The following is a 23052-nucleotide window of genomic DNA, read 5'->3' on the forward strand; positions in this document are numbered from 1 at the left end:
GAGGCTTTTTCATTCTAAAGTCGGGGTGTGCTTGCGCATAAAGTTTGAAGGCGTAGTCTGTGTTTTCGAAGTTCTTGTCTGCCTGCATTTTGTCTTGGTAGTTCTTATCCAACCAACCCCTGTAAGCTTGTCTTTTTTCATTCCAAGCTGCAACGTCCCTTTGATATTTCTCCAGCGCTAAGTCGTGTCTCTTTCTTTCGGCGGCACCGCTTTTGTCGCCTCTAACTAATCTATCCAAATATTGACCACCATAATTAGCCCCTGTAAATGCTAAAGCTGCAATGACTCCACCTGCGACTAAGCTAACCATTATACATTAGGTAGGTACTTTTCCTTCCGTAGGTAATCCTTTACCATGATAGCCCCGCCTACGGCAGCGGTCATCTTAGCAAAGTTAGCGAAGCTCTTGCTTGGGTCTTCAGTAAAGTCTTCTTTGAGCACTTTCTTACCTACCCAACCAATACCCGCAACAATAGAAGTAATGATAGCTGCCTCTTCAACAGTTTTCAACAACGCGGTCGACATTATATTACAAAGCAAGAAGGAAAATCTAGGTCGCCACGGTACGTGGTGATAAATCTACTCCATTTCAGGGATCTTACTTTTTCTAACCTCCACAGGTGCGTGATACGTTGGTGGTTCTACCTTTTTCGTTGCCCGCCATTGTAAGTAAAGGCTGCCTGCTGCTATAGCGACTCCTAACGCGCCAATGACGTACCCAGGATTAATGAAGGATTCCTCTTCCTCCACCTTTTCTTCTTTCTTTGCTTTGTTCTTCCTGTTCATCTCCGCGAGCTTCTTTCCGGCAGCGACTCTGCCTGGAGATTTAGCCTTGGTGATTCGTTGCTCCTCTACTTGAGGGGTTTCCTCCGCCTTCGATTCAGCTTCACTCATTTATATCTAAGGACTTGAAGGAATTGATAAGTACTTAACTAGGTACTTGAGGCGACCTGGGTAATTCCCGCGAATGACTTGACTAAGTACTTGATAAGTCACTTGCAGGTACTTGACTAGGTACCTCAGCAAGTGCCGCCTGGAAGACCTTTTCGACTTCTCTGTCCTTCTTGAAGTCCTTCCAAGATGTTCCGAAGGAACCTAGTACCTCCTTCAAGTCGACATGCTGAGCTACGTGCAAAGCCGCAGAGGCGACTGCCATTAACTTACCGCACTTCAAAGACAACCACCCACAGGTTATCTTAAGTTCTTGGGATATGACATAGTCATCTCTTATGTCCTTCTGTAGTTGCTCCACGTCGTCTATGGGCAGTGCAAGTCCAAGCAATTTAGTGGCAAGTCGGATAGCGGAGTCTGCTACGGCGTCCGTGGTCTTACTTGCGAGGGCAGCCTCGTACCTCTTATGGAACTTCTTAACCTCCTCTTCTGACAGCTTATTAACCTGCTCATGGGTAAGTTCCTTACCTATCATTTCTTTACACTTCCCAGAAGACACAAGAATGTTAAGTTGTTCCTTGAGGTTACTTTCATCTAACTGTGTGGGGACTTCATCTATGAGCTGCTCAATGTCCATATATGTTAACGTCATACGGAAACCTCAAAGAGAAGATCATTTTGGAATGTTGGTGCGTTTTTAAATGCCGCATGTATTCGTGCAGCTGTTCCTTGCTTATCTCACCGCCGTAGTCGCTTAAAATGGTTTCCAGGTCAGACTTGCTCGGAGTATAAAATACTACGAGAGAGCCTATGTTTTCCCTAAAGGGCTTAGAGACGCTGGTAAGCTGCTGGGAAAGCAACCAAACGCTAATGTTGTCATGTCTGCCACTAAAGGCGAGCTTCACTAATTCGGAGGTGCGCCTTTTTACGTCGTCCCCACAGGCAATGTCATCCAATATGAGGAGCGTCTGTGTATCTTTAGGGAATTGCTTGTGCCAGAACTTCAAATGGCTGGATAACTCGTTAGGATCTAAGATATCTACGAAGAAGTCGTCATCTTTCACTCCTATGCCCGTCCAGGTGCGGTTGTTCACGTAGGTGGGACAAAGCAGCACTATGTAGTCAAAGCGGTATCTAAAGGATCCTAATAGCTGCTCCACGATGAACTGGGTCTTTCCGCAGCCGGTGGGTCCTACTATCAGAGCGTTACAAGGCATGTGATCTGGGTTCATATATAGATGGAACCAGTGGAAGCAGTAAGAAGGATTACCGCCGACGCAAAGGATAAAAGAGACACCATAGAAATGCAAAGGGAAGAGATAGACCGGTTAAAAGAGCGCGTACAGGAATTGTACGATGAAATGTGTGGTCTGAAGCGTGCAGAACGGTTTGGCGCGCTTTTGACAATGGCGGGCTGGGCTAAGGAGTCCATTAAGGACTTCATTCGATATCCCCCATAGATATATGGACTGCATTACGTGCGAACTACCTGCTGACTGCATCATCGTTACCCCTCCGACGCCTCGTAAGAAACACAGCTGCTGTCACTGTAATAAGGTATTCTCTGAAGAAGACTTCGTTGGACATTGGTGTCCCGCGGATACTAAAGCACAAAGGACTTTAGACGACGTTCGAGAAGAGTAAGAGGTCGCAAAGAAGATCTTACTAAGCCCCAGCAAGAGGAATTAGCATAGGTCTTTCTTTTTTTTTTATCGTTATTTTGTTAAATGCTGCAAAGAGGTCTCAAGTAAGGATCTATCTTTTATTGTTATTTTGTTAAATCATCACGATCGAAGAATGGTTAACATGATTATCTTTTTGCTGGTTTCAACAATGAGAAAGAACGATACCTCATCTTTTAATGGGGGCTTAACAAAATGACAATAAAAGATAGATCCTTACTTGAGACCTCTTTGCAGCATTTAACAAAATAACAATAAAAAATAAGGTATATATAATGAAGTGCGTGCAATGTGATAGAGCTTTTAGTAGCAAGCAGCGACTGCAATACCATCTTTCCAAGAAAGTCTGTCAGAAGACCGTAAGTACCCTTTGCGGTGACTGCGGTAAGGAACTGTCCACTGTACAGGCCCTACGATATCACCGCGAGAACAGAGTCTGCCTCAAAGACCGTTGTCTCCGTTGCGATGAACCTCACTTCGAGGAGAACTGGCATAAATACCGCTGTCGTCGTTACCACCTCGAAGATGTCGTCTGTGAAACCCACGGAGACTTAGCCGAACGTTGTTGTCCCCACGAAACCTCCCGGGCGCTCACGCGACGTAAGAAGGAAATAGACCAGACCTTCGTATGCTTTGACGACGTCGAGGGCGTGAGATGGGAAGACAGGGAACACTGGGACGGCATTTGCGTCCGATGTGGCTGTCTACGTAGCGGTCAACATATTTGGTGTTGCCTGTACGACGGACCCAAGCCCTTAGACCATTACCTTGCTGTAAGAAAAGCATGGAAAAATGAATAATATATATATAATGTTACCTTACATCGCAGCGTTCGCAGGAGGAGCCTTAATTACCATACTAATTACATGACAGAAAAAAATGAGGTCCGCCGTAGCAGACCAATACTTAACCGCTCATGAGGATGACTTCTAATCACAAAGAGGATTAGCATCTACCTTCCTTTCAACGTCGAACTTCCATCGACCGTTAACCTTACCATGACTGCGTATGTGTGTGTACTCTTCACCTTGAATGACGTACCGCACGCAGTCCGGCGCCCATAGCGTGCACTCTTTACCTTCGTGTTTGAGGACCAACCTTAAGCGGCTGATGTCTTCGAAGACGACGTAATTTTTTATTTTGTATGTGATGCCTTGAACTAATTCACGCCAGTGTGTCTGTTCAACTATCATTATATCTATGAAATATTCTTTGGTGAGTCCTTAACGCCTCCTGCGTCTTAAAAGCCTTAACACACCAAGGACAAGGTACACGAATGCCTTCCGCGTAATGGTCGATCTCCCTACATATAAGGTCGTAATCGTTGCACACCATGGTTAGGTAACCATTTGCCTCGTATTGTGTGAGTAACGCCTCTTGTTTTGAGGATAATACGCCGTTACCCTTAGGCGTCTTCAACTCCAGGCATAACCCATTATGTTTTTTATGTGCATTAAGGACTAAGATGTCGGGTTGCCCCGCCTGATACCCTTTCTGCCAACATACTATCCTTTTGCTAGCTGAGTCCTGTAGTTCTCCAAGACCTGGTGCGAGCAGTAGGATAGGGTGGAATCGACGTATGTAGTTTACGACCTTCTTATGCAGGTCAAATTCATTTTCTATTTTGAATACCAACTTGTTAGGACCGTCAAAGCGCCGCTCTATTTCATACTTACCCGTTTTCCTGAGGGTAGGGAGAACGTCACCTAACACCCATTTTCTGAACTCCTTAGCTACGGACTTTTCAGATCCGAATATTAACTCATAAAGACCCATTTCAGTGATGTAAACGGAATGTGGTTGCGCATTAAGGGTGTCAGTCAGATTTACACCCTTTATAGACCTCAAAGTTACCTTGTTTTCCTCTGAGACGTGATCAGACGCCGCTTTTCTGGAATTTACGTAACCCAGGGCATCAGCCACGGACTTTGCTTTGAAATAAAGTTTATCGCCTTGCACTATGCATTGCAGTTTGGTGTTGTTGTTTTCGAATACGCGAAGCATTATATACGTAAGGGATATTTTATCCTTTCTTGGATGAGGGAGCGCAGCGCGCGAATCAATACGCAACGCTCTTTAGCTGATTCATTTCTACGCTCAACTGGGCGTCAGACACCACGAAGATGTATGCGTTGATCTTGTCTGAGTCGCCTGCGCTAGCGTTTAAGTCACGCTTGATTTCCAGGGTAATGCCGTCCTGGGTATTTACCAGACGCAATCCCTGCCCATGTAAATCCTCGTCGTTGGTGGTTCGCATGTCAATCCACAGTGCATACTTATTGGTAAAGAACTCACCGGGTGTAACTTGATCCCCAAACTTTCTTTTTATTTCCCTGTAGATGTCTGAGGGCTTCATTCCCTGCGAATACACCTTATTTGGAACTCCATTGATGCTAATCCCGACGTTGGTGATGCCGGGGTTATGAAAGGCTTCAGAGTCGCGCTTACCGGCTTCATAAGGCTTAATAAATACCAACATCAGCCCCGTAAGACTGCGACGTGGTAAATTAATGCTCTGAGTAATTACCGCGTCTGTCTTATCCAGGAAACTAAAGGTTTTGTACATTACCGCGTGGTCGTACAAGAAAGCCTTTCCAGCACTGTATTCCATGCCAGCGCTACGTGCTAGATCTTCGGAGTGTATGGTTTCATACTGCAATTCCAGGTTGGTAATGGCGTATGGATGAATACTTCCCGACAACGCAGTGCTTAACCCGCCAATGATGTTAGCCATGTTGGCTAAGGTCACTTCAAACTGCAACTCACTCAACTGTCTAGGATAATAAACCCCGTGGCTGGTAATAGCCTCAAAGTCCAATGGTATTACGTATTTAGTACCATAGGCTGTCTTGATGGCCTTTGCATCTGCCACGTCAGTTGCGTCGCCAGAATCGGTAGGTTGTGTCTTGGTGGGAGTCCTAACCTTACGTAATATTGCGCTACCGATACCCTGCTCTATTTTTTGTGCCCTTTCGAATGCAGTCAGCCACAGATCTTTGTAGGTGGTGTACAGGTCATAGTTGTTTAAGTCTAAGAGGGATTCCCCGGCGAACTTTACTCGCATCTTTGAAACGATGTTGCGACCAAGGTTGTTAACGATAATCCTTTCATCTGGGGGGCTTGACTGTACCGCTAGGTCGAACCTTAAAGCCAAGGTGCCAGGAACTAAGACTAGGTTATCCGTTAGGCGGGGCACGCCTACGTACAGCGTTTCTCCAGGTTTGGCGCTGCTGGGGGTAAAGGTGACCCGGTGAAAGGTGCGTTCTGCTTTCAGTCCGCCAACCTGCTTAGGTAATACGTTGGGGTTTAACTTTGAGCTTATCATATATAATGGAAGTAGAAGGAACGGATTTTGATCCCCTTACCGAAGAAGGTCAAGTCGACATTAACGACGATGAATACGACGCATGGACTAAAGGCGCGGAAACCGACCCCCTAATCTACGACATGGCTCTAGAAGACAAGTATGGTAGTAGATGGAAAAGCTTCAAGGCGGCCTTGAATCGCATGTGGCACGAAAAGAACCCCGGTGAGTCCCCTCCTGAGTACATAGAACTTCGAAACATGGGTGAGCAGGGAGCAACCGCGCGGGAAACCGTAGAGTGGGCAACGCAAGAGCTAACGCAGCGCTATTCCCGTTTCGATGCTGACGACGTAAGGCTCACAGAACGCGGAAACAAAGTCCTCATAAGCGTTCAAGACCTGAGATTTCCTGATAAAGACCGCTGGACAAAACCACAGCCCCTCTTTGACGAAAATGGCGGAGTTAGGGGTGACGTAGCAAGATTAAAAGGCTTCCAGCGTGCCACTAGAAGCATGTTAGAAAGATTGGAAAACATAAATGAAAGGGTCGCACTAGAAAAACACGCCGAGGAACTACAAGAAACGTTGAAAGAAAAGGAAGCAAATTACGAAAAACAAATACGGCAGCTAACCGATGCTCAAAAGAAAGAAATCAAGGGCAAGAACGAAGTCATACTGCAATTCAAGCGAGAAGCTGAAACGGCTTTAGACGAAAGAAACCGAGCCAGACACGCCTTCAATCTTGCTCTAAAAGACCTGGATATGAGCAAGGAAGAAGCTAAAAACTTGCATATCACCATAACCGGCTCTTTAGAGGAACGGCGGCAGTTGGTTGCCGAAATTAACACTAAGGAAGAACAAATCCGGCAAAGAGATCAGGCCATCGAAGACCTGGAGGGGCAAATAGAGCGGCAGCAGGAAATAATCAACGACCAGACTCGTCCCGAAGAGGAAAGGGAGGCAGCTCAAAGGGAATCAGAAACCCTTCAGGTACACCTTGCGGAATTACAGGCGCAAAAGGAAAACCTGGAAAAGGAGCTGGGGCTTACCACCAAGGAAAAGGTAAAAAGAGCCCTTTTGAAGTATGGTATTCCGCTGGCATTTGCGGTCGCTATTTCAAGCGTAGTAGGAGTTATCCTATCCGCGCTTAAGGCCACAGGCGCGGGCGTAAAGAAATTAGGCAATGGGCTGACGGACTTGGGAAAAAAGATGGCAGCCGGTCTTCCTGGGCTGCTGGGTTCGGTTGTTTCCTTGGCACTTAGGGCCGGCGGAGAACTGCTAAAGTTTGTGGGGAATAACATTTGGATCTTGGTTGTCGCTATTGGGGTGGTACTCCTGAAGAAGCTAGGTCGATGAAGGGACCTTGGATTTCCTGTCCTTAGAATTGCTGCGCTCTTTCCGCGTCCTTGATTGAGGATGATGAAAGATAGTATTTGCGCCGCCCTGATAATTTGAGGCTAGCGGCAGCACGCTCATAGTGGAAATGGGTTTATGACTCCAAACCGCATCGATAATATTGCTACCCACGCCAATGCTGTTTATCCTTGCGCTGCCCGGCGTCAACCCATCGTTGCTACCGTCATCAGGAAATATTTGTAACTTAGCATATTTACAATTAATTACCATATGAAACGTGACCGGCGTCAGATCTTCTCCGCTAAATTTGTTTGGCTCCATCGAAAAGTGGGTCGCTCTTCTGCTGTTCGGGGAAGTTCGATAGGGGGGCAAAGGCTCGTCATTCTCATCGACAAGCCTAAACCCCACATTCGCGCTCACTCCCGTGTTAATGCTAATGGTGCAAATGACTAACGCAGGACCTCCAACTTCAACCCACATTCCCATATCAAACCACTCATGCCTTGCGTACTCCTTTACGTCTAAGTAGTGAACGTAATGCATTTCACTTAAATGCGGATTCATATAATTTAAGAATCACAGATTCTCACAGGCTTAACACTGTAAGAGTGCTGATGGTCGCGTGATTATAAGGTCGATCTCTTTGATCTTCTATGCTATTTATGCACGCCGACGCCGTGTCATCTACGCGTATTTGCAACTTTACCTTCCCATGGCAATCAGCAACCATGTGAAAAGTCCAAACCGAGAGATTTTCGGTGCTGGTGTCGGGCGGCTCTACCGAGAAATGTGTAGGCTCTCTGTTGTTTGTCTTCGCGCGCATGGGCTGTAATACTCCATTGTCGTCGCAGAAACGAAATCCTACGTTTGCATCACTCGCCGTACCAATGCAAATACTGCATATTATCAGCTTCTTTCCTGAGTAGTTCAGATCCACGGACATGCCCGTGACATCAACCCAAGATGCTTGGGTGTATTTTTTCTCGCCTGTGTAAGTCGTATAAACGCAATCTACTCCAGTTACGTAGGGGTTGTTCATCGCCATATATAATAGCTCAGACCAATGCTTGCAGCTGCTAGACCGGCTTTTAATAAGTTATGGTCATATTCCTCAGGTATCGCAGGTAGGACCTTCTTTGATGGTTTCTTAACTGTGGGTAGCTTCGTTTCGTGTGACTTTTTTGGCTTCTCTACGAAGTGAGGAATGTTCCTAAGAGTGTCAGAGTTCACGTCGTTCACCCCAAACTTCATATCCTTAGTAGCTCGCTGCAGTTTGTTGTTGTATCCTACTACAGAACCAGTATTTATAGATAAATTACTAGGCATTAACCAACAACCCGGGGCTACTGCATAGTCCAACCTCGCCTTAGAATTTTGTATGGCTAGTTGGTAACGCTGTACGCCCTTGCTAATGTCGCCCTCCAAGATTGAACTTTCAAATAAGATCAAGGCTTCGGCTCGCGTTTCTTCTGCGGCGCCAGTATTTCCGATTATGCTGGATCGGGTGTTTACCTGAGCTCCAAGGATAGAATACACGTAAGCTTCTATGCTGCGGTTTAAACGGGCAAGGCCGGCTTTGGTTAGTCCTTTACCTTCTGGGGGTATGAAATTAAGATATTGCTTTGTTTGCTCGTCGTTGGTAATTTTGATAATCAGTGGATTAGCCCCTGCATACTTACCGCCCTCGTCTTTGAACAAAGGTCCGTCTCTAACTTCCTTAGTGGTCTTAGCGTTTGGTTCAAAGAAGGTGCTACTGTCGTGAGTTTCTTTGTGATACCCAGTGTTCCATCGTAGATTCAACGCATGAACTTCCTTATCACTTAGCTCGTGTCCACCAATCCCCCAATAAGCCCAAATATGCCCCAGACCATTGTTAGCGCCGGCAGTGCATCGGAAATCCTTCCCTACAACGTCAAACTCCTTACAAAGTCTGTCATAAGCCGGCACGCTGTATTTATTATCTCTTGGATAAAACGTGGCATCTCCCGGCAGCGCAATAACACCCATTTCATGCAGTATTCTTCTAACCGTGAAGTGAAAATGAAACATAAATATTGAATTCTTCATCAAGCTTGCGCTTACACCACAGCCGCTAGTGGCACACCAAACTGCAAAGTTTAGTTGCTGCGGCCAATAACGCATGTTAGGACCACTTAACCATTCATGAGATTCCTTAGCGGTGGTATGAATAATGGGTACGTCTTTGAAGATATCCCGCACCTTTAACGGAAAGGAATGCTTGTTAGAAATCCGCATGTTCAGCGTTAGGTCCAAGCTTGGGTGTTTATCAAATGAAACTGCGGGTATCGGATAAGTACTGGTACCAAGCAATAATTCCTTTGACCAACTGGGTTCAACATGCGTTGGCGCTGGCGTTGGCTTATGCATTGGCGAATGCTTCAGTTGATCGTCTATTTGATTAACCAGCGTAGGCTTCAAATCCTCGTTGCTGTACATCCTAGAGCCGTTATAGTAAATACCATCGGGTCTTCTTTCGAACTTACTGGGGTCTGCATGTGGAAACATCTTCCTAAATGCTCTCCAATTCCAGTAATCCCGGTTGTCGTGATGTGGCTGCTCCTCAATATCATTCCCAAAAGCGTCGTACATTAGTATATATAATGGATGTTATACCATCAGCGCCTCCACTTTATCCTGAACTTCCTAAGGAACCTAACGAATTAAACGCTGAAAACTTTCGTCTGAATAAAGCGAACTTAATCCTGGCTTACTTGGAAGGGCAGACAAAACACTATGAAAAAGTTAGAAAAAAGTACGTCAGAGCCCGGAGTACGCTACATAAGATTTCGATAACTTCAGGGTCCATATCTGTTGTGTTAACGGGCTCCGGCGTTGCTACTTCGCTTACTGGACCCGGAATAGTCGTTGGCGTTCCTTTGGCCAGCGTTGGGGCAGCCTGTGGTATTATTTCGGCTGTTGCTACGGGCATTATGAAACAGTTGTCAAGCAAAATATCAAAACACGACACGACAATAGCTCTGTCAAGGGCTAAAGTAAATACGATCACTGACCTTGTCTCAAAGGCTTTGCGTGACAGAAAGATAGACGACGTAGAATTCTCGCTTATCTTAGCCGAAGAGGAAAAGTACGAGAAATTAAAGACGGACATAAGGAATAAAAAAACAGTCGTAAGAGATCTTTCCGAGGAATCTCGCAAAAAGATCTACCAGGAGGCAAAAGAAGAGCTTCAAAGAAAGCTTGCTCAGTAAACATCTGCTTTGAAAAAAGCAAGACAGGATTCTATTTACATATTGAACGCCGGCTGTCTGGGTCATATGCGTAATCAAATGTCTGAAGCTATCATTGACGTCGGCACATTCCTGAGCGCCTTAACAACCAGCGATTTTAAAAGTGAATATCGAGTCTACTTTCAAACTTGCTGGTTGTTAAGGCGAAGGGGCATGATCGGAATGTTGTCTATTGTTTTACACGTGAACAACTCATTGTTCTTCCTAGGCACGCCACTTCCGCCACGTGAAAGTAAAACCCCGCCTCGCAGCTGTCATATTATTACGTCAGTCGCCTTGGAATCTATCCTAACAGGGGGTGGTTGGGGTCTATCTTGTAAAATATTTCGTAAATTACGTCAGGGTAATAAGGAATATCCTTATCCAGCCGACAAAACATCCACTCGGCTTTTGTCATATCAGAAACCTCGGGAATAGACTTACCGGTAATTTCAGACAAAAGATAGGGAATAGCTTTGTAATATTTCCCTAGTTTTAATTTTTTCAATGTCTTCCGTAGACTTTGTGGGGTTGGCTCTTCTAAATGGTCTATGATTTTCTTCTTTACTTCGTTGTCTAAATATACCGGTCGATAACCTTGGATATGACTCATCCAGTCCCTAAAGTATTTTATTCTTTTGTATGGCGTCTTCTTACGACCTCCGTTGGAATAATATTGTTCCCTGGTAGCACAAGGCACGGCATTACGAATATTTTTACCGCACTCGTAACACTGTGCTGACGTGTCGTCTTCTATTTGCATTTTCTTACCACAACAAATATACTTATTTGGTTTAGTAGGTACAAACTTGGGTTTCAAGCACTTTACACAGAAATCATAAACAAACTCTTTACAATCTTCGCACTCCATATATAGACTAACATATTTGCGCTGTTGCCCCCAACCACACTTGGAGTGGGTTGTTTCCGTAGGTGGATTTTTGACACGGGTCTTGCCCGTGTTGAGATTGCGCTGGAACCCCCATTCCCTATACTACTCATCCAGTAACAATCACTTGTCAATCTATTGCAAAAGGCCTATTACCGCTGTGTTTCTTGATTACAGACCCATTTACTCAGGGCTAGCCTCGATTTCGTGCAGAATATTTACGTGTTCCAGTCAAGGTCCGTCGAATTTCACAATGTTTGTATTGTTGAAGTTGTGCATTCTTTACTTTGCCGTTGGTATTTGTGAATATTTAGACACTGATACGAGGCTAACCCTGTGTAAATGAGTCTGCAATCAAGGAACACAGCGGTAATTTGGAACCCGAAAATGGTCTATTAGAAAATTTGCAAAATTAAATGATTTCCCCCCACGATTTCTCGCAGAGCCCAGTCCGGAGAGTGAGGCAATTTCTTCCCCCGGATGGACATACTCCATGCAAGGTTTGTGGTCAAAACGTTTACAAATATTAAATATTTATACAGTGTTCTGACCAGGAATTTCTTTCAGGGGGTTAAAGGGCCCATCAATCCGAAATTTAGGGGCCATTTAGAAAACTGGATGGGCCATTTACAAAATCTTAAAACAAAGAATAATGATGTTTTTAGCCAGCAACTCTGTTGCAAATCTACAACAATGTAAGACAGTTTTTTATTAGTAATGATAGTACAATAAACTTGCGCTTGGAAGCCATACTTGAGCCTCCAATAAACAAACAAGGTCAGTAAACAAGTCCCAGACCTCTTGGCGAGTGAAATACAAGATGGTGGCTATGTTCGATTCATGTCGTTTCATGTGGACTTTCACCTTGTTTATTGACAATATAATGCGACTTTTATTATTTCAAAAGTACTCTAAATCTTTTAAAATTATCAGGAAGTATTCTTTGGATAATTCATGCGCCTTTGGGGGCGCATAGAGTTGACATTTTTGCGCCATTACTGTTTTTTATGCGCGATTCCCGCAATGGCGCGGCCTGGTAAGAACACTGTTAAATTATATGCTTTATAATAGTTTCGTGGATGAAGAAAGACCGAGTGAAGAAGCCATTATATTTTCTTTTCTTTGATTCCTGTTTCTGGTGCCATGACTAAACTTTTGTTCAAGTTTGGTTTTGCTCAGTGTTTTTAAGGGAATCCCAAATAATGGTGGTAATTCCAGAATCCATATTTCATTTTTAAAACTATGGACTCTAATTTCTACTGTAGATTCTGTACTTGACAATTTTTTGTTACTGTATTCTGCAGATCTGACCAAGGTGGACCTGTATGATACAAATGGCTCACTCCTGTTTACCGTCAGAGAAAAATCATCATGTACTTTTGGTAATCTGGCTGAAAACCTTCACACCAAGGTAATTTTGTTATCTATTTAAAGATGATATAGCTTGATGAGGGGAGCATGTGTGACCTGCAGTGCTATTGTGCGCTGTCTCTAACCGCTGTGTAGTTCATGCATGTGTGAGTTGAGTTTGTTTCATGTGTTCTCGCACTTGCAACGAGGGTTTTTCTTTGGGCTTTTCTTCGGGTTCTCTGGTTTGGTTTTCCTCCTCCTGTAAAGATCAGCATGTGAGTGTTGAGTGCAGCAAACAGTGAATGTAGTGGTAGTGGGTGTTAAAAAAGGAGGTCACTCCCTTACATCTATAATTACTTCGCTACCATACCATACCATATCATTTCATCCGGCTATCTTATTGATTGTTATGTTTTGCTATTAAAGATCAGAGAGAAGAACCAGTCCTTGCAGTGCTTTACGTTCAAGGAGACTAACACTGCTTCCTTGGATCCAAACCAAGAGCTTGGCTTCCAATATCACCGGATAGTCGTCCTGCCAGCAACAGACGGTGATCAGTGGGGAGACTGGAGAATTGACGACAAAGGGATTGTTGAACTAAGACAACTCTAAATTTGATGACGTCTAGCCAATCAATCAGCATCAATCAATAGACCTTTATCGAGTTCCAAACAGAAGACAGAGTCTTGAATCAGTGTCTAAATATTCACAAATATCAACAGTAAAGTAAAGAATGCACAATCTATGGACTTTCACTGGAACACATGAATATTCTACACAAAATCGAGGCTAACGCTGAGAAAACAGAGAACTCGATACTGGAGTATTGGTCAGACAGTCAAACGGTCAATTAGTTAATCAATGGGTCAATTACTGAATAAATCAAGTAGATTAGTTTATTTTGACGTTATTTGTAAGATAATTTCTCACCGGTACACTTGAACCACTTGGTATTTCACATCTCAATTTGATTTGTTTTCTTCACACCGACGGAGTTCATATTACTACAATCTTTGTTAAAAATCGGAGCACTAAAAATACCGATCACTTGTCTCGCAAAATCCTATTCGATCATTGAGTCTTTCGTGTTGTGATTTAGATCAGCACTGTTCATTAAGGTCGAAGAATTATATCAGATCACATGCACTCGCCTTTCTCCCCCTCCCCCCCAGTCCACTCCCTGATTATTGATGTCGGATAGAAATATGTCTCCTCTAAAAGGATTTGATCTGTCAGGGCACAACATATTGAGATCTTTTGACAAGGATTGTAGTTTTCTTCTTAGTATTTTTACTGATTATTTTAATATTTTAATAGTTTTTTTATTATTATCCTTGGGGTGTAACCGCATGACTCAAAATCTCTTGAGATATAAAATGTACATTTTTCCAGTAAAAAATTGTAGGTTTACTAGCTCTTGTGAAGAGCTTTGTAAAATTTCAAAAAAACAAAAAACAAAAACAACAACAACAAAAAACAAAAAACAAGAAAAAAAGAAAAAAAAAATTGTAAAATTTTCTCAAAAAAATTTGTAGGTTAACATCATAGAAAAATAAAACATGAACTGCGTCTATATTGTTGTATCGTATTGTTGTTTTCAGATGGCGTCATTCCCTAGAGTATTATTTCTTTGTTTGCCGGTTGTGCAGGAGAAGAAACATGAAATAATCTTCTTAAACCTGAAAACAGCGTTGCCAGTTCCATATATTTTTTTCACACTGTTCGTTGTCTTGTATTGTTTGTTTGTTTGGTTTTTGTTTTTGCTGGACTTGCCCTTAAAGTCCGTTCACTATAAGTTAAGTGTGACGTAATTCGAACGAAAGACGACTTTCGAGTCCAAATTAATAATTCTACTGAAATTATTCTGTGTTTTTTATTCATTGCAAGATTTTCTGTTCATGTATCTTATTGTTACAGGGAGGGGAGCGCTCCCCACTAGATGAGCTGAAATTTACTGCGATATTGGTGTATGAGTTTGTAGGCAAAGTGTGCACCACCACCTAAAACGAAAATCCTGGATGGTGCACCCCCCCCCCCCCCCCTAGAGAAGATCCTAGATCACCCAGTATTGCTTACTATCAATCACGTGACTTTTTGGAGTTGACTGGGGGGCAAACGGTTGACTGGGGGGCAACTAGCGGATGCTAAGTCAAAACATATCAAAATAAGTCCTCAAACTATTGTATTTGACTATTTTCACGACATCAAACCAGAAAACAAGAAATCAAAACAACCTCCAGGATTCTACAAGCCATCAAAAAAGAGCTATTACCGGAAGTGACGTCTATTGATAGCAACCTATTAATAGTGCGGTCGCTACGGGTATCAAAACCGTGTAACTTGTCGGGCAAATGATATTACCAGTGAATATTGCTGGCCTGTTGCGATTGACACAACTGCGGCACATAATTCGGAAATTAATAAATTATTGATGTTTTGGCCTGCGCGCAACAATTTAACTCGTGGTTTACTGCCTTAGAAATTTCTGCCTATCTTACAACGCAGCAATGAAGCAGTTTCCATATGACTGTGAAAAGCTCAATGCCGTGTGCGCGTCTTCCCGAGATATTGATGTTTTCTATAATTTTAATTTTCCTCACGCAATAAGATTGGTTTCTTGCAGCGCCGTGTCTTGACGTGTCCGTACCGTATTGGTGCTCTATTTCGGGTATTTGATTGGATGGAAAGTAAATTATCGCACATTGTGATTGGTTTAGCGCTTTTCACAGTCATACGAAAACTGCTCTATTGCGCGAGGACAAGTTGCACGACTTTGTTGCTCGTAATTCCTCACGCGGATTAAGTTATCCGGAACAGAACCGCGACGTGTTGTATATCAGTACATGCTGCAGCTGTTTATCCACACACACACTGATAGTGACTGGCTCCCCAATCCCTGATAAGCCTAATCATTAACAAAACTAAACCTTTTGTTAGCTGAGTTATTTGGTAGATTACATAGAAGTCATTCATGTTTCATACTCTATAGGTAATTGCCGATATTGGTATATCATTAAGACTCGAATATATCTTCAATGACTCTGACAAAAAAGGCGCATTCTGGTCTAGCTTTGATAGAAACCTGATAATATCAGTGCGATGAATGATATGTATTTACGTTTGTACCCAAGCTAGACCAGAAGGCACCAGGATCGCTATCTCGTGAAGGCGATTTAAAAAGGGAAAAGGGAGATGGAAGATTTTTGGAGCCCTTCACTTTTACTTTTTACCATCGAGAAGGTCCTCAGTGTCCATTAAGACGATATGTTTGGCTCTTTTCAAAAAGAAATGACTTCATATATAACTTGAATAACCGCCTCCTCTACTGCGCGCTCGTAAATGACAAAGCTACCAAGCCCGTAAGCGGTAAGGGACCAGTGCTAAGAAAACGTGGCAGCCTGAGATAGGGACTTGGTAGAAAAGGATTATATATAACTGCGATGCAATGCGTCTATAACCAAGCCAAGCGCTAGTGTAGACGGAGAATGACAATCCGTTTTAAAAACATTCCACTTTTTTGTTTAAAATTTTTATTCATATAAAAGCTAAAACGCATCAAAAACGTGCATGATTATCTGGATATTCATGTTAAATTATCGACATTACGTTAGCTTTTAGGCAATGTTTTCGTCATCGTTTTTTTGTACGATAAGGTTCCATTTAGGAATCGACCCAATGACACATCAAAATGTATATGAATAGATTCAGTCAAATCAAATTCAGACGGTGGTTGTGAAATGTAGTTCCGCGATACTAAAAAAGCAAGAGGAACGAGTCGCAATGCACGTCTACCATGAACGACAAATTGAACAAAGCTTGTAATACAAATTGGTTTATTTTTTCTTAATCAAAGCTTGTTCAATAATTAATAGAATCGTGTCATAAAGGAATGAGATTGAACCACGCACACGAAAACAAACATCTACCAAGGCTTCTACCTCAAACAACGTGGCTTAGCAGGGGCGGATCCAGGATTTTTTCAAAGGGGGGGGGGGGGGGGGGGGTTGTAGCATTGATTGAGGTACTTGTTTGGCGGGAAAGTAGCACAGGGTTCCCAAACGGAAGTAGGTCTTATGATAATGATTATTTCCTGCAGGCGAGCATGGTTGTTTCAGGTCCCACACACGGCGTATAGAAAAAAAAAGCGAGCGAAATGTGTTCGGCATCCCTGTTTTAATAAAACTCACGATACTGTTGGTGTTGTCATGAAAAAAATAAAATAAAATAAAAAATCACGATGGCTCTCATAGGGGGGGTTGCAACCCCCAAAACCCACCCCTAGATCCGCCACTGCTTTGCGATGAAGTTTGACGGTTCTATCCATGAGGTTTTTTTTTTGACGGAAAGATAAACAAACTTTACTAAATCTATCAGTTGTAAAGGCATTTAGATAAATAAGGAATGAAGAATATTAGTGGCAGGCTTTACTCAGTCATGGCGCCAACAAGTCTAATCTTTTTTTCTGTCTCGATGGAGCAGTTATTATAATCGTCACTATCGGATCATCATCATCATGTTTAGTAAACAGGGTTTTCCTTTACGAAGCACTTAGAGTTACCGATACTATTACTCCAGTTCGAGTTCTCTTTTCTCAGCCTTAGTCTCGGTTGTGCGTTAAAATATTCAGCTATTCAACCAAAACCCGTGGCATTTTAATCAACTCGTATTGTTCCGTACTACGCAGGGGCGTAGCAAGGACCTAGGAGCTGGGGGGGCACTGATCCAAAATATTAAAAAATTTCAAATTCCCACGTGCAGATTCCAGGCTCTGACCGAGTTCGCAGTGCACAGGTAGCCCATCCGGATAACTTCGTATAAATTCGCACTTTTGTAGGTTGTAATAATTTATTTTCCTCTTTCGTTTTGGTTTAATATGTTTTCTTTGTTGTTATTCTTTTTTCAAAAAAAATTGTTTTTTTAATTTTGGGGGGGGGGGGGCACGTGCCCCCCGTGCCCCCCGTGCCCCCCGTGCCCCCGTGCCCCCGTGCCCCCGTGCCCCCGTGCCCCCGTGCCCCCCCCCCCCGTGCCCCCCCCGTGCCCCCCCGCTACGCTACTGGTACTACGTACAGAAAATACATTCCTTACTATACAATGGACCTTAATAAAAGAAAAGAACACATTTGTACACAATAAGGCTAAGACTGAGCAAAGCCCAACTCTAAATGAGAGTATTTGTGGTAAATACGTGAATATTTTTCCGGTGAAATTTTAGGGTATTCTTTATCATGATTTCAAGCCCTTACTATAAAAGTAAAGAAAACATGATTTTCCGCATTTTTCTTTTCGTGAAATGAGATATCATCAATTAGACCGTAACCTTGATTGTGTCTTTTCCATGAATCGTGAAAACAACGTTACGTCCTCTTTGCCAAATAGTTTAGGTCACTTGCGTGATTTACTACCACTACCAGACTCCCTCGTACGTAAACTTTTATTTTTTTCAGTAACTTATTGAAAAAAAATAAAGTTTACGAGGGAGTGTGGTAGTGGTAGTAAATGACGTTATAATGCAAGTAACCTATTTGGCAAAGAGGAATTGGCACCAAAATTTAAGAAAGAAAATTCGCGAAGCATCGGGTCATGGTAGTAAAATGACGCCATCATACAAACGGCCTATTTCTAGCAGGAACGAAATTTTGAAAACCTTACCAAAACTAGAGCCAATAAGTAGATATATTACTGCAGATATCTTAACTTTGGCATATTAAGATATGTTACATATTTAACTCATGTAGATAACTATAGCTAGCCTTTTTACCAAAATTTTCGACCAAAAGAGTTTACGTCATCGAAATAGCATTGTGTTTATTACAGTAAAAATATCTGGTACTGTAATCATATTTCTGTACCATACATGAGTACTAAATTTTACATTTTTCTACATTTTATATATTTCAAAGGCCACAAAAATACATTCAATCAAAATCTTATTAATCAAGATCCTATTATATATGATGAATAGCGCGGACATTTCAGCAGGAAGTGTCGCTCGTCCTCTATTTCCCCAAGCTCACACCTAGTACATGTTCGGTCTTCGGGTTTTCTATACGGCCTTTTATAATGGTATGCGACGACATACTCAAAGTCCCCCCCCCCCCCCCCCCCCCCCACCCCGAGTAAACATGGCCTAGCTATATTTCAAAATATTATCGGGAAAAAAAGTCAAAAACGTGATTTCACATGAGTTTGAATTAAGATAACTACTTTACGTCAACTAATATTAAAACAAATGTCCCTTTTTTCGCTTTTTGACGTCATACTACTTGATTTATTAGAAATAAAACAAACATTTCCTAGTTATGTCACATTAATGATATGTTTTACTGACGGGCAACCCTTATTTAAGTTGTTTAATTAATACTTCCGATTTCAAAATGTCTTAACCCTAAATATATCATTTTTCAACTTGTAACTTTTATTTATCAATATTTAATCAGTATGAGCTACGTGAATAAGTGTGTGGTAAGAATTCCCTTTCTGAGAACGTTTGTCATTATTTGTGCTGGAGCCAGTCGTTACCGTATAAGATAGATCGGCGTAAAATATATCTTATTTTTTTCAATTGTATCATGATATTAAAATAATGCTATCATCACTTAGGATACAAACAATTGCGGCCAAAATGAAAGTGAGTTAAAACCAGCACTAGAAAAAGGACCTTTACCGCTATACCCCGAGACCATAAACGTCTATAAATTTGTCAATCTTAAAACTAAAGTTATTTCGACCGATATAACACCTGACATAATGAATCTTCGTAGGGTTACTAAAGTAAAGGTGTTCTTTCTAGTGCTGGTATTGGTTTTTTACAGTTTAGTTTGAACTCATTCGAATTCTTTGCAACCGCCATTTTGGCAAACGGTCTATTTATCAGACTACGTGCTTAATATGTAAGGTGCTAAACAATTTCAGTCGTTAAAAACTTTTCCAGATTGGAAAAAAAAAAGACTCATGTTTTTATCTGTTTAATAACCTTAATAGACATTTTTTATTATTTTTTATTAACATTTATTAAAAGTTGTTTGAAATCTTATCGACCCTGAATACCTCTGCGCTGAACAAAGTCAGGGCACGGCTAAATTATAAGCTTGTAAGGTCTGGCGGTGGGAGGAAAACCTGAGAACCCGGAGAAAAACCCTCGAATCAAGGAGAAGATCTAACAAATTATCAGACTTATTTACATGTCGATGCCAGAAATCGCCGGAGTCAGGTGTGGGGGCCGGGTACCCAAGAGGTAAGAGGCGAGTGTATAAAAGCCTTTTTCGTTATTCATGGTTACAGTTGTAAAGTAAAAGTCATTGTTTTGGTATTAAAACGACCACGTGTTACACTCACTACCTAACCAGTCAGTAGTCTTTTGTTTAGTATCTTGTATTAGTACTGACTAACTAATAACTTGCGGAATAAAACTGCTACAGAATTTTCCCGGCATACAACATATTCTACATTGAGCACGTTTCACTATAACCGCGTTGCGCGCGTTCCAGATGAAGCAATGCCTTTCAAGTTGTGACTAACACATGCCTATATACGTCAAAAAAAAAATAGCAAAAAATTAACCTGTCTATGTCCCTAGCTCTAAGCTCATATTCTAACCTAACGTCATATCAATAAACAGCTTTCAACTGATCTAAAAACATGTTTTTATGGGAGTTATAGTACCATAAGTTGATTAATTTGAAAAGAAATCATCAATTATCCGGCCGCAAGCCATCTATAGGAGCCTGAATAAAAAACAGACAAACTCTAACGTCATCATTTAGCGGTTTAGTTAGAAAGGCTAACATAATTTGACTACGTAAATTAACTTTTAGAAAAATCCTTTCAACTTTTAATTCAAATCTTATCAGTTCATCGTAATAGGGAAAACACGTTTTCTACCACTTGCTTTGCCGGTGATAGATCTAGACACACACAGCTTAAATCATCCTAATTGACGCTGATTTTCAGACACGGGAAGACTTTTCTTAGTATCATCCGGTATGCTTTCCTAAATTGGACGTTTTGATAGCTAAATATTATAGGATTAAGAATCGAGTTTAGATATCCAAAGTATAAGAGAATCTGCGAGACTTGAAACACTAATGGAGCGTAGCATCTTTTCTGGCAGATATTCATTACTATGCTAAACGTATTGTATGGCATCCAACAAACTAGAAAAGCGCTCACAATGATGCAGATGGTGCGCGCGGCTTTCCTATTCTTCACATATATTTTTCTTCTTTTCGTTAAGTATTCCATTGATTCAAATTGGCTATTGAGGGTGTCCCTAGAGGATGATATCTCGTGCATATGTTCGCCTCGAGCCAGCACGCTGCTGCTACCATCAGGAAGCGTTGATTGGAGAGTACATGTACTTTGTAAGGAATCACGACTTGAAGATTTTTCTCGATCTTCATTCGTCAATACCTTATTTCTTAAGTAGGTTTTCATTTCGATAGAAACGACAGCATGGCTGGGCGACTTATCCGGGAAGCCGCCAACGCCCTCTTGCTGTTCTCCACTGCAACATGTACCATCATCATATTTGTCTTCACTAGTTGAACATGACTTTGCGATTTTTTTTTGGTCTTCTAAATCTAGTGGTTCATCCTTTGGGGTGACATCTGTCGTGTCTTGTGACACATCTTTCTCTATCTGTTCCTCGTTATTGTCTTCGGTCTTCGCGTCTTGTTGTGACGCCACAGCCTGAATGGGTAAGGCAAGCCCATGGTGATTTTCTTCTACATCACACAAACCTGCAGAGTTTTTCTTTTCTTCCACATTTTGTATATTTTGATCGACTAAATCTTCGGGGTCATCGAGGTTTGTTAGATCTGTTGATTGATCTTTCTTTTGTGGGCTTTCTTCAGGGATCTTTCCTCTTTCTATCTCTTTTTCTTCTTCTCCTTCTTCTTCTTCTTCTCCTTCTTCTTCTCTTCTTCTCCTTCTCTTCTCCTTCTCCTTCTCCTTCTCCTTCTCCTTCTCCTTCTCCTTCTCCTTCTCCTTCTCCTTCTCCTTCTCCTTCTCCTTCTCCTTCTCCTTCTTCTTCTTCTTCTTCTTCTCCTTCTCCTTCTCCTTCTCCTTCTCCTTCTCCTTCTCCTTCTCCTTCTCCTTCTTCTCCTTCTTCTTCTTCTTCTTCTTCTTCTTCTTCTTCTTCTTCTTCTTCTTCTTCTTCTTCTTTCTTCTTCTTCTTCTTCTTCTTTTACTTGTAAAGTAACTTCCTCTAGTCGGGCCTGACTGACATCCTCAACCATGTCGCTCTCGTTATGTCCGTCATCCTTGATATCTTGTGTAATTCCTTCGTCGTTTTGGTCTATTTGATTTAAGCCATTATCTGAGTCTTCCATAACCTCAATGAATGTCTTGGTGCGATCTCCCTTATCAGCGTTCTCTATCTGTAAACCAAGATTAGAAACTCCTTTTTCATTTACATCATTCTTGAAAGAACCGCTCGCCTTGCAGGATTCATAGTCGTATCGACGTCCACAGTTCATGCTTTGGCGCTGTTGTGGTTCTTCTGGTAACTGTTCATTCCCAGCTGTTCTTGAGGGCATGGAATTGCCTTTCACCGCGAGCCCTGTGGGCATCAAGTATTGTGTTCGCGCGATCTCGTAGATCTTATAGTATATGAAACACATCGCAAACATTGGAAAATAAAAGTTTAAAAAGGCGCTAAAAATAGCATAGCTGGGACTGACTTTGAAAGAACAAAAATGGGCGATTTTCTTCGGTGGTTCATAGTTCCATCCCATCAAAGGTATCATAGCGAACGTCAACGAGTAGGACCATAACATGGCTATTACTAGCAACGCTCGTCTTGGTGTCATGAAAGGGGTCACTCTGAAGCGATCCCAGGGGTTTTTAAGGGTCTTGTATCGTTCTATACTCAAAACAAAGAGGTTCCATATCGATATTGGTACGGTAATGAGGTAGGCTGTACTCCAAATGCTGCAAAACACCTCCCCGTGTTTCCATCGTCCGTAGGTTATAAAGGTTTCGAGATCAAACGACATAGAAAAACAGCCAGTACATAAATCTGCTACAGCGAGAGAGACGATAAAGTAGGATGCCACATTCTTGCGAAGCTTGATGTTTATACAAACAGCAGCAATGATGAGAAGATTGCCAACGATAGTGGCCGTGATTACGAGGACGTAAAGGATCACCATGCTAACATTATATTCATTAAGGTACCATGGTACTAGCTGTGGGTAAGACGGGTACGACCCATTCGGATAACCTATTCCAGAAGAATTACTCATTTTACTTGTACTAAGCTGCTATGTGTAAAATTCGTCAGCTCTTGGTCGATGTATCTACTTGATATATCGGATATTTCAACCTTTCGTGC

The 23052-nt window shown here is 42.1% G+C and overlaps 3 protein-coding genes across 5 annotated transcripts in view; 1 reads left to right on the forward strand and 2 right to left on the reverse strand.

Moving 5' to 3' along the window:
- The window catches only part of LOC116303561 (uncharacterized), a 34078-nt gene extending 19786 nt beyond the window's left edge, over positions 1 to 14292 (forward strand). For 2 of the 3 annotated variants that reach the window (XM_089036784.1, XM_089036783.1), the window contains exons 13-15: positions 11813 to 11869; positions 12674 to 12780; positions 13146 to 14292. In XM_089036784.1, the coding sequence (XP_088892910.1) occupies positions 11813 to 11869; positions 12674 to 12780; positions 13146 to 13331 (350 nt within the window). In that variant the 3' untranslated portion in view covers positions 13332 to 14292. Of the gene's footprint in view, positions 1 to 4912; positions 5392 to 11812; positions 11870 to 12673; positions 12781 to 13145 lie in introns of those variants that run through there. The other variant, XM_089036785.1, reaches the window with a different exon arrangement.
- LOC148906830 (uncharacterized) lies at positions 2792 to 11861 on the reverse strand. Its single transcript, XM_089036786.1, has 2 exons — positions 10925 to 11861; positions 2792 to 3344 (listed from the first exon to the last, which is right to left on the reverse strand). The coding sequence occupies exons 1-2, from the start codon at positions 11349 to 11351 to the stop codon at positions 3337 to 3339; spliced, it is 435 nt and encodes a 144-aa protein (XP_088892912.1). The 5' UTR covers positions 11352 to 11861; the 3' UTR covers positions 2792 to 3336.
- A 5376-nt stretch (positions 14293 to 19668) lies between the features above and the next one.
- On the reverse strand, positions 19669 to 22963 carry LOC116289833 (uncharacterized). Its single transcript, XM_089036419.1, has 2 exons — positions 22030 to 22963; positions 19669 to 21946 (listed from the first exon to the last, which is right to left on the reverse strand). The coding sequence occupies exons 1-2, from the start codon at positions 22961 to 22963 to the stop codon at positions 20649 to 20651; spliced, it is 2232 nt and encodes a 743-aa protein (XP_088892545.1). The 3' UTR covers positions 19669 to 20648.
- Positions 22964 to 23052: the final 89 nt, after the last annotated feature.

Source organism: Actinia tenebrosa, unplaced genomic scaffold, assembly GCF_029948245.1.
Source record: "Actinia tenebrosa isolate PJP-AT-01 unplaced genomic scaffold, QUT_ActTen_1.0 PGA_scaffold4__44_contigs__length_22323623, whole genome shotgun sequence".
Taxonomy (NCBI): Eukaryota; Metazoa; Cnidaria; class Anthozoa; order Actiniaria; family Actiniidae; genus Actinia; species Actinia tenebrosa.